The sequence below is a fragment of the Belonocnema kinseyi genome, chromosome 7 (genome assembly GCF_010883055.1).
Source record: "Belonocnema kinseyi isolate 2016_QV_RU_SX_M_011 chromosome 7, B_treatae_v1, whole genome shotgun sequence".
Classification (NCBI taxonomy): Eukaryota; Metazoa; Arthropoda; class Insecta; order Hymenoptera; family Cynipidae; genus Belonocnema; species Belonocnema kinseyi.
The window spans coordinates 91621817-91634045 of NC_046663.1; the positions used below are offsets into that span (position 1 = coordinate 91621817).

Genomic DNA, 12229 nt, shown 5'->3' on the forward strand with positions numbered 1-12229 from the left:
ATTAATCTTTCGTGTTGGTTTTTGAACATTTCTGAAATCTTTTGCAATGTTTTAATGTGTTAAAAACATTTTTTTGAAATTAATTTTGCAAAATACAGAATCACTTTAAATATTTCCGAGAATCTAAACACGATTTTTTCTAACATCTGGAAACCCAAAAAACACAAAATTTTTTAAATTTTATTTCGAAATCTTAAAAAATCTACATATTGTTGTAAATTTGTTGAATTCTTCAAATTTTAAGTTATTATTTAATTGTTTTAAAAAGTTCCATATATCTTTTAAAATGATTCATTTTTCTTCTAAGATTCTAAAAAAATCTGCAAAATAATAAAAATTCATTAGAATCTTCCAGATTCTTTTTTGGCAATTGTCGAACTCTTTTTAAATGTTTGAAGTCTTTTTAAAAATTCTCTTAAAATAAGTATCGGTAAATAAAAAAATCATTAAAAATTTGCCCAGAAATCTTAAGAGAATTTGTTTATTCTCCTGAAACCTTTCAAAATTCTTAAAAAGCTTTTAAAACTTTTGTTTGAAATCATCAAGAATCTGTACTTTATTTTATATCTGTTCAAATGTTTGTAAGTTTGAAATTATTTTTATATCTTTTAAAAATTTCTAAAAATCTCTTGAACTTTTTCGAGTATTTTCTACAATATTGTAATCTTGCAAAACTGAAATATTGTACTTTAAAATCTTCTATATTCTTTTCCGAAATGTTGAGAAATCATTTAAAATGAGTTAATATATTTCTAAATATTTTCTTAAAATTAATGTTTCAAAATAAAAAATCAATTACAAATTTTGCTTGGAATCTTACCAAAAAAATAATTTGTTAAAACCCTTTTAAAATGGTCTCACTCGATTTCCATTCTTATTGAAATCTTCAAAGTTGAAAATTAATATTTTAAACTAAAATGTAATAATTTTTTCAATTTAAAACATTAATTATCTGCAAAATAATTACACAGATGAATTTTTTCCAAAGATTAGGTTTTAACCAAAAACAGTTGCATTTCCAATCAAAATGATAAATTTTCAAGCCCAAAATACGAATTTAATTAGAAGACAGTTGAATTTTAAACAAAAAAATGAATTTTCTACCAAAAAGAAGAATTTTCTATCCAGAAAGAGGAATGTTTAATAAAAAAAATTGAATCTTTGTGTAAAAAATATAAACCTTCAACCAAATTATTGAATATATAATAAAACAAAAAAATTTCCAACCCAATATACACATTTTTACACAAGAAAGATGAATTTTCGACGAAAAATGTAATAGCTACTATACGTCAACCAAAAAACACAAATACTCAACAAACTAGTGTAATTAAAAAAACAAAAAGCTGCATTTTTAAACAATAAGATACATTTTTTTACCAAAGAATACGAAGTTTTAACAAAATTCATGAATTTTCAACCAAATAGTTATTTTCCAACCAAAAAGATCAATTTTCAGCCAAGAAGATTAATTTTCTATTAAAAGGACGAATTTATAGCCAAAATTAAAGATATAATTTTATTTGAATTTTCAGTTGAAAAATTAATTTTTTTACATAAGATTTTGTTTTTTAACGAAATAGATAAATTTACAAATAACAAAAAAGTTTAAGTTTTCAAACTAAAATGTAGAATGTTTTAGAAATAATTGACGTTTAATCACCAATAGATCGATTTTCGACAAAAAAGTTAATTTACAACCAAAAAAGATGATTTTTTTAAAGAAATGGCTGAATTTTCAAGGAAAAAAAAATTTCAACCAAAGAAATTCAGTTTTTTAAGCCAAAGAGGATTTTTTCCGAAAAAAGTTGAATTTTTAACAAAAAAGTTCATTTTCCACCAAAAAAGATAACTTGAAACGAATAGTTGAATTTCCAACAAAATAATCAAATTTTTAATGAAATAGTCGAATTTTTAACCAAAATACTGATATCAGATCCAAAAATGCAATACTATATATTTCAAATAAAAAAATTCTAATTCACTCAAAAAAACTACTTTTATGTCAAAAGATGAATTTTCAATCCAAAAAGACGAATGTTAAACAAACGAGTAGAATTTTCCAAAAAATGACTTTTAAATTAAATAGTTACATTTTGTATAAAATAATTAACTTTGAAACCAAATAATACCATTTTTATCCAACAAATATGAATTCCGAACGAAAATATTAAAGTAGTAGACATTTCAAATAAAGAAAAAATCTTAATTTTTAGATAAAATCTAAAATGAGATGGATTATTTAATATTTTATTTACATTTAATATTTATTTACCTGAAGGTATAATAATGCCAATTATGGTATCATCTCTTCATCTTCCTCGTCAATGGCATTGCATAATTCGTTCCAAAGTTGTTCGAGTTCACTTTTTCCCAAGCTTTTCCGACAAAACTTGTTCAGCAATTCTCTGTTGACTTCAATAAACCTAGATCCTATTTTTTCATTCAAAAATTTAAATCTTCAATGTTTGCGAGATATTTCCAAGTTTTTGCTTTTGTTTTTCTTACCCTCAATTGCGGGTACGATAGTAAAGTAATGTTCGATTCGCCAAGTTCTTTCTAAAAAACGAGTGGCCCACTGGAATTTGAGGTGAACCCGATCAGTATTTCTGGAAGAATGCACGAAAATTGTGACTCCACCTGTTTCTTCTGTACAGTTTTCTAAAGTCACATACTGTTTTTTCTGCAACTTGGACAAAATCTTTGCACGCAGAATACTTTGATCGCTATAGTTTGATATGGCTAAAAGTGTAATTAAATTGTAAAACATCAAATGAATTCATGTATTTTTTTATTTAAAAATATTTTACCTGTTATTAGGTACGAAAAGTTTTTCATTTTCGTGAACATTTCTACCCACGGTGCTATTTCATTGAAGTAACAGGTATCTACATCGCTTTCGAGAAAATGGCAAGCTACATCAATGATTTCGAAAGTCTCCTCGTCCTAAAATTTTGAAGATCAACTTGAAGTATTCTTTAATTTGCATTTTTGATGCAATCTCAGGCCACACAGTCCCTATGGGATTAAATATAGGGACCAATGGATCATTTTTTTCACTTTCATTGGGTTTTTTTTTGTTTCGCGCACAAAGGGTAACAAATTTAAGATAAATTCATAAGACTTCAAAAGAATTAAAGGTAAATTCCAAAGGATTCAAAATGAATTGAAAATAATTTTAAATATATGAACAAACTTAATTGAATTCAGTCAATTTGAAATAAGCTTAGAAAAATGTAAGGGAATTCAGAAGAATTTGATGAAATGTCTAAGAATTCAAGGTGGGATTAAAATACTTTAGGATAAATTGAATAAAACTAACAAATTAAAGCAAATTCATTGAATGAAATGGAATCGAGTGAATTTAGAAGAATTCCAGCATGTGGTCAAGTTTTTCTTTTTTCCCGGTCAACTAGAACTAACATTTTCATATTTGCCGAAAAACGCAAATATTTATTTTTAAGTAAGACGTTCATTCTAAGCACCCTTTAACACAACAGTAGGGAAAATTGCAAAATAAATAAATTTTCAAATAAAATTATGAATCCTTAACTGGACCAGTTGAAGTTTGAACCAAAAAATACATAAATTTTTAACGAAATAGTTGAATTTTTGATTAAAGAAGACAAATATTCCAGCATATAGTTGAATTCTTAACTTTAAAAAATACATTTATCAACAGAAAATATAATAGTTACAATTTTAGTCGAAAAATTAAATTTTAAACCAAATAGATGAGTTTTCAACTTGAACAATGAATCTTGAACTGACATAGTCAAATTTTAAACCACAAAAAATTAATTTTGAATAAAAAAGATAAATTGTCAAACAAAAATAAAATAATTAATTTTCAAGTTATAAAAAATCAATGTAAGAAAAATAAATTTTTAACTAAAATTATGGAATATTCAACTGGAATAATAGTTGTATTTTCAGTTAAAAAATATATATTTTTCAACCAAACAAGAAACAAATTTTCAACAAAATAGTTGCATTAACGACAAAAAATACATTTTCATCCAAATAAAAAACAAGTCTTCAATCAAATTAATAAATTTTTAACCAAGCAATTTTATTTCCAACTGAAAGATGAATTTCTAAACAAGGAGATTAACTTTCAAAGAAAAATCGATTTTTTAAACAAATACGTGAATTTTCAACGAAATAGTTTAATTTTCAATTGAAAAAGACACATTTCCAGCCAAATTATTAACTTTTTAACTAGAAAAGATTAATTTTCAACAAAAAATGTAACATTTTTTTTTACCAAAAAGAGAATAGTTGAATTTTTCGTTAAAAATATAATTCTTTAAAAAAACGGATTTTCAGCAAAATAGTAGTTACATTTTCTACTGAAATAGTTAGATTTTTAGTTTAAAAAATTTTTTCCAACAAAGTATAGTTACATTTTCAACAACAAATGAATCTTCAAACACAACAATTCATTTTTAACAAAAAAGTTTAACTTTTAACCACAATTAGTTGACTTTATGAATAAAAAAAGATACATTCAAAAGAATTAAAATGAATTTGAAAAAATTCTACAGATCGAAAAAATTCCATTCATTACAATATGAATTTAGTGGATTTAGAGGAATTTATGGGAGATAAGAAGAATTCGATGAAATTCATAAAAAATCAAAATGAATATGAAAAAATAAAGTGAATTCAAAACAATTAACAAATATGAAACATTAATTGAATTAAGTAAGTTTGAAATAATTTTTAAAAAATCAAAGAGAATTTGAAAAAATTGATGAAATGCCTAAGAATTAAAACTGAAACCACTGAAAATCCCTTAAAATTGTTTCAAATTATTTGATATCTTTAAAGGTCCCTTAAAACTTTTCAAAACTATTGAAAATGCCTGCGAATCTTTTAAAATACCCTAAAATATTTCAAATCCTTTGAAATCATATTAAATTACTCAAATCATTTGAAAAAATTTCGTAAACTTTCAAAATAACCTAAAATATTTTAAATCCCTTAAAATATTTTAAAATCCCTTGACATTTTTTAAAACTCCTGAAAATGCAAAGGATCTAAAAAAATACCTTAAAATATGTCAAATTATTTTATCGTTTGATCCTCACGATAAATAATTTTAAAAATTCAAAAAAATCACATGAATTAAATAAAACTGATCACATTTAGAATAATTCAAATGAATTTTAAAAATTCTAAACAGAATTCTAAAGAATTATTAAAAATTTTTTTGATCTTCTAAATATCTTTTTAAATGATTCGAATTCTTCCTGAAAGTTTTTTTAAATCCTGCAAAATTAAAAATATATTCTTTAAATCTTCCAGATTAATTTTTGACAATTTTGGAAATCTTTTTAAATCTCTTTAATTATTCTCTTAAAATTAATTTTTCAACATAAAAAATTATTTTCTATTTTCCTAGGAATCTTAAGAAAATGTTTTTTTATTCTTTTAAAGCATTTAATAATTCTTAAAAAGCCTCTACGTTTTTTTTTAAATCTGCATAAAATTTATATTTTGTTTTAAATTAGGCCATGGGCTATTTGCTCCGAAATTTCGGCACGAATAGCCGGATTTTGTCAGTATACGTAAACACATCGTTTAAATTCTATGAAATCATTTGAAATTAATTTTGAATTTTTTCAAATCTTCTAAATATCTCTTTAACTAACTCGACATTTTTCTAAGAATAATAGGTGTTCAAGTCTTATCCATACATCAAAATTCAACAATTTGTCTTACAAATGAAATTTTGTTAAATAGTTTTAACGTTAAAATCTGGAAATTCTTAAATTTTGATCTGATTCCGAATATCCATGTAAAATAAATAATTATTCATTTGTTAATCCTCAATGTATAGTTTAATGTTGAAAATCATTATAATTTATATTTTTTTGATCAACGAAATAAGTTTTTATCAAAAAATTTCCATTTCAAACGCTACTAATTTTTAATTGGTCAAGTCTTTAAAACTGCATTTTAAAACTCTTTAAATGAAAACTGTACGCTTAAAACTTAAAATAAAAAATATAAAATTTGTGAATGAAAGATTTTCGAATTACGCATTGTAAACTGCATTATACCATAATTGAAAAAGATAAAAATACAACTGATTATTTTAAAAAACGGTTAAAATTAAACTTAAACAGACTTTCTTCTTCTAAAAATTTGTAAAATTCCCGGGGAAAAAATTAATTCACTATCATTTCCCGGCTTTTCCCGGTCTCATAAAATTTCCCGTCCAGCGGCTACCCTGACAGTTACTTCTTACAAAAATTCCGTGAATTTCACTATTTTTTTTTTTAATTCTTGACTCTTGGATGTTATTGTATTTTTTTTTAAGTTCCATTAGGGGCTGCATATAGGGTACCATAGGGACCAAATATTAAAAATAGGGTACTTTATTGGGTACAATAGGGGATATCGGGACCGGTCTGTGAGGCCTGTGCCATTGAATGAAATGTGTACCTTAGAATCCACAGTTAATTCGAAACTAAGACGCAAAGCTTTTGTGACAATGGTAGCTTTGTATTCGTAAATATTATCTCGAAGCCAATTTTTATTCACGTCTTCAAATGAAACGCCGAGAATTCGCTGAGAAACTTCAATCAATCTGATATTATTTTTCGCCAAAGGTTTGGTAACACTCTCGTTTTGTGAACTACATACACTGGCATACTCTCTAAAAATAAACAGTTTTTAAATTACCAAAAAATATTACAAAACAGTTATAGGAAATGAATTTGATAAAATTTACTCAAGTTCATGTTTTCGTTCTTGTTCTTTCAGTTTATCTCTCAGTTGCGAAACTTCGGTCAAAAGTTTATTTTTTAATTTCCTCAAAGCAGCCAGCTCTTCGTCTTCTGCTTCCCCATAATTCTGAGTTTCGTCTTCAGACATTTTTTTACAGAGAAAATCAGTCTCGATTTTAATCTATATAAATAAGAATGGATTTTAGGTAGTTTTTTATTTAGAAAATTTATTAGAGACTTAAATAAAATAATAAAATCAAGGTTGATAATCCTAAAATAGATCTATGCAACGAGAAACTGAAACTGAATAGATTATTCTACAAACTTGATCAATGTACTAGAATTTAATCTACTGTTGCTTTGTGGCAAAATGGTATTAAATTTTAACCCTTGATCAGAATGTCTACTCAAATCCTGGAAAAAAATTCCTTGGTAATTTCCCATTTTTTTCAGGTACATATAATTTTTTATAGTACATTCATTCACCTATTTCGAAATAATCGACTCAAAATATGTAGACAATTTCGCTAATTCATTATAAACAATGGATTTTTTTTAGTCCTAAATATCTAAATGTGTAAAAAAAACTATACATAGGCAAAATTAAATAACATTTTTTTTTAATTTCTGAAATTAACTTTATTAAATGATAAGTAATTTATTAATGGTACAAGTTTTAATAATTAATATACTGAATTTAGAAAACTTTAACAAATTATATTACAAGATATTCTGAAATATATTATCAGCATCGAATAATCAAATAAATATAATGAATAATTTCTTGAATTTGTTTTTTAAGTCTATGACTCTGAATAAACAATAAAACAAATTTTTATTTTATTTTCATATAATTGAATTCAGTATATATTTAACATATTAATATTTTGAAATGAAAAATATTTTACATGTGACTAGCACTGTGTAAAAAGGAAAATAACGAAAATTTCCCGAAAATATATTCTTTTAAGTTTTTAACAAAAAAAAGATTTTCTACCAAAAAGTTAAATTATCAGTTAAAAAATCATTTTCATTTAACCAAAAACAGAAAGAAATTTTCAACTAATATGAAATTTTTTTAACTGTAACAGATAAATGTTCAATTTCATAGTTAAATTTCGAACCACAGTGATAGATTTTTAACTAAAATAGTTGAATTTTCAATCAAAAACATTAATTCTCTACCCAAAAATATACATTTTGAGCCAAGTACATGAATTTTCAAAGAAATAGTTGAATCTTCTACTAAAAAAATATCAATTTTCAACCAGACAACTATTTACTCAATTTTAAGTTTAAAACTTAATTTTTAACCAAAGAGATAAATTTTCAGTTAAAAAAATTAATTCTGAAGAAAAAACAAAAAATTAATTTTCATGAATTTCATTTTAATTTCAATGGCAAATCATCATCGAACAAATCGATTCTAAACGAGAATATATAATGGCTGATACAATTTACAACTGAAAGAAAGTTTAATTTTTAATAAAAAACAGTTGTCTTCAACCAAAAAAACGAATTTTCAACTAAGAAAAACAACTCTTGAACCAAAAATATAATAGTTATATAATTAGTTGAAAAAAAAATTAATTTTCAACCAAAGAAATAAAATTCTAATAAAAAGGACAGATCTTCAATTAATTTATATTTCGACAGAAAAAGATTTTAATTTTCAATAAAAAACTGTTGAATTCAACAAAAAATATGAATTTTCAAATAAGAAAGGCCAATTTTGAACGAAAAATAGAATAGTTACATTTTTAATTACACAACGAAATAGTACAATTTTCAAACAAAGAGATTGATTTTCTACTAAAGTAGCAAATCTTTAACAAAAAACTGAATTTTTAACAACAGAGATGAATTTTCATTTAAATTGATGTAATGATTCATTTTTCAGTTTAAAAAATTAATTTACAGCCCTCTCCCTAAAAAAAAGGAATTTCCTAGCAAAAAAATCAATTTTCAACTAAAAATTGATTAGTTAAATATTCAGTTTAAAACAAATCAATTTTCAAACAAAAATAAAAATAAGCTTACAATCAAAGACTTAAATTGACGACCAAAGTGATGAATTTTCAACAAAAAAAGATTATTTATCTACCAAAAAAGACAAAATTTTCAAAAAAATACATTAATTTTTAAACAAACAGTAGAATTTCCAATTAGTAAAGATCATTCTTCATCTGAATTGATGATTTTTCAACTTAAATAGTGAATCTTTAACTCGAATAGTTGATTTTAACCCACAAAGATGAGTTTTCAATTAAAATGACGAATCTTTAACGGGAATACAAAAAATGAGATGAATTTTCAAGAAAATATATGAATTTTCACCTAAAAAGTATAAATTTTGAACAAAAAATTGAATATTTAAATTTTTAGCTAAAAAATTATTTTTGACCCAAAGAGATGAGTTTTTAACTAGGACGTCAGAATATTTTACTAGAATAGTTTTTCAATGATGAAGATGAATGTTCAACTGAAAAAGATCAATTTTCAACCAAAAAGTTTATTAGTTAAATTTTTAGTTGAAAAGAACTAATTTTCAACCAAAAATAAGAAAGAGTTTTCAATAAAATAGTTAAATGACGAATTTTAAAACATATAGTTGAATCTTCAACTAAAAAGTTCCATTTTCAAATAAATAGTTGTACTTTCAACTAAAAAATATAATTTTTCAAGAAAAAATTGAATAGTTAAAAAATTAATTTTGACTTAAAGAAACAAGTTTTCTACTAAATTTATAGAATATTTTTTCAACAATAAAGACGAATTTTCAACTGAAAAAGATCAATCTTCAGCCAAAAATTGATTAGTTAAATTTAAAAGAAAAAGTAATCATCAACAAAAAATAAAAACGAGTGTTCACTGGTGGTAAATTGAACTATTTTATAAAATAGTTCAATTTACTACCAGTGACGAATTTCCAACGAAAAAGATTAATTATCTACCAAAAAAAGATAAGTTTTCAAAAAAAAGTATATGAATTTTCAAACATACAGTTGAATCTTCGACTAGCATGTTTAAGACCAAAATAACAAATTTTCAATTAGAATAATGAATTTTTAACTAGAACGATGAATCTTCAACTGGAACAGTTCAATTTATAATTAAAAAATTAATTCATAAAAAAAAAAAAATTTTTCAACAAAATCGTTCAATCCAGTAATATTAAAATTTAATAAAACTGCGAAGCATGCTCTTGGAAAAATTTCCTAACTTTAAAAAAATTCCCTGAAATTTCCAGGTTTTGCCAGGCATGTAAAAATTCACTGACAAATCCAGCTTTTGCAGGTTTATTTATCAACAATCCTCTTGTTGATTCTTGTTTTTATCCTTGCAACCCAAAATCTAATCATAACCTCAAAAATCTACTTTTTCAAATCGATTCAATCTCGAGTTTCTTCGTGTCTTCTCTTTTATTATACCAATAATAAGAAGGAAGAGAACTACATGCAGATTTTATTATTTCCCTAAAAGAGATTAGATTTTATAAATTGAATAATAAAAGGCATATACGATTACTATTGTTTTCTGTAACTGAAAAACTTACTTCACTTTGTTGCTGATTTCTTCCCGAATCAAAAAATTTCACTCTTATTTTTTATTCACAGGTCGAAATAACCGATTTTTGAAAAACATAAACAATTAAAACGGAAAATCAACAGGAAGAGAAAGATAGAGGGAAATTATTCCAGTGGAAACTGACAAAAAAAAACGCGCCAAAATTACAAAATGTCGCCGCACTTGCGCGCCATCTGTAAATAATATGTGTTTCGCGAAGCACGAAACATGTTCGAAATTAACTTTTTTTAATAAATAAATTATTCTAAAAGTAATCAAGTAATATTAATTTATTATTTGTTTGATATATATTCATATACTTATTATCTATATGTTTATTTAATTATTTTTTATATATTATATATTTATTTATTTTTGTTTTACATTTGATAGGTAACAAAATTTAGAATAATTGAGAAACTTGAGTCAGTTTTGTCACAAATATGTTGAATTTATTTGACATATAATTTAAAATCTTCACAATATTTCTTTTTACCATAAATATAAAAAATCACACTTTATTTTTATGCCGCTCCAAAAGTTCTGTTTTCTCTGCAAATAATTGATTATTTATAAAATAAAGGATTTTAGAATATATAAAATATTCACATTTTACTCAACATGTAAACAGTTTTTTAAAAATAGTCACATTTTGTAAAAATACTATCAGAAAAAACTAGTAAAACGACGCAAATCTACACTAAATAAAATTAAATCATAAGTAGATATGTACAATCTTATAAAAATAAGCAATCTGAACATTGACACAATCTTCAATCGTATAAATATTTCCACTGAAAGCAATTGTAATTATGCAATAGGGTGGTCATTTTTTTTTTAGAATTTCCATGCATATCGGCCTTCAAATTTTTCCTCAATTGAAAAAACTATTTTTTTTGTTTTGTTTCAAAATTAATTCCTTTTAAATGAAATTTAAAAGGAATAATTGTTTAAGTCATTTATTATTATTTATAACAATAATCTACCAGCATAATGCTAGAAAGTTGCTGTTTTTTCTAAAATGTTACACTTTTTGTCCAATTTTCAATTATCGCCGAATAAAAATTAATTCAACCAAACAAAAATAATTGTTTAAAGCATTTATTAATATATTTAATAATATTATCTTTGAATACTCGCAGATAATTGTGGGGTTTTCTGAATTTTTCTACTTTTTGTACACTTTTCAATAAAAGTCAGGTAATAATTCAAGTCAATAGAAATAATTGCTTAAACAATTTATTATTATGTTAAATAATTTACTTTTTAAATAATGCTAGAAAGTTGCGATTTTTTCTGAAATAGTCAACTTTTTGTTCACTTTTTACTTCAATCGTGGTAATAAGTAATTCAATTAATTAAAAATAATTGCGTAAGCAAATTATTAGAAATGCTTGATATTTATGGGTTTTTCTCAAGTCTTCCACTTTTTGTCGAATTTTTACTGAGACTGAGGTGATAATTAAAGCATTTTAAGAAACATAAGTTTTTAAACCATTTATTATTGCTTGTAAATTATAAATTATATCCTCTCCTAGAGTAAAACTAGAAAATAGTTTTTTTTTTAATTTGCAGCTTTTCTTTTACTTTTGAGTTAGGAACAAATAATAAATATTAATATTAATTTTTAAAAAATTCCTCAGTAACAATTTCAATACAAATTTACAATTAGTAGGTTCCATATAGAAAATCTGAAGAATATTTCAAATATCTGTTCTATTTCAGAAAAATATTTTCACAAAAAATAAAGATTCAAAAATGATTCCCTTTTATGTTTGTTTATTATTTATTCATAACTAAAAAGCCAAAGCAAAGTAAAAATTTTTTTAACAATCTCAACTTTCTAGCAATTATCTAAGAGAAGATATTTATAAACAATTATAATTGGTTCAAAAATTAAGTTTGATCATTTGTATAAATTATTA

The 12229-nt window shown here is 23.7% G+C and overlaps 1 protein-coding gene across 1 annotated transcript in view; it reads right to left on the minus strand.

Annotated features, from left to right (window-relative positions):
* LOC117177287 overlaps positions 1-10424 on the minus strand; it is a 13336-nt gene extending 2912 nt beyond the window's left edge. The window contains exons 1-6 of the mRNA XM_033367881.1: positions 10294-10424; positions 6743-6918; positions 6454-6667; positions 2811-2946; positions 2509-2742; positions 2276-2433 (exon numbers count right to left, since the gene is read on the minus strand). Of these exons, the coding sequence (XP_033223772.1) occupies positions 2297-2433; positions 2509-2742; positions 2811-2946; positions 6454-6667; positions 6743-6885 (864 nt within the window). The 5' untranslated portion in view covers positions 6886-6918; positions 10294-10424 and the 3' untranslated portion in view covers positions 2276-2296. The remainder of the gene's footprint in view (positions 1-2275; positions 2434-2508; positions 2743-2810; positions 2947-6453; positions 6668-6742; positions 6919-10293) is intronic.
* Between the last annotated feature and the right edge of the window lie 1805 nt (positions 10425-12229).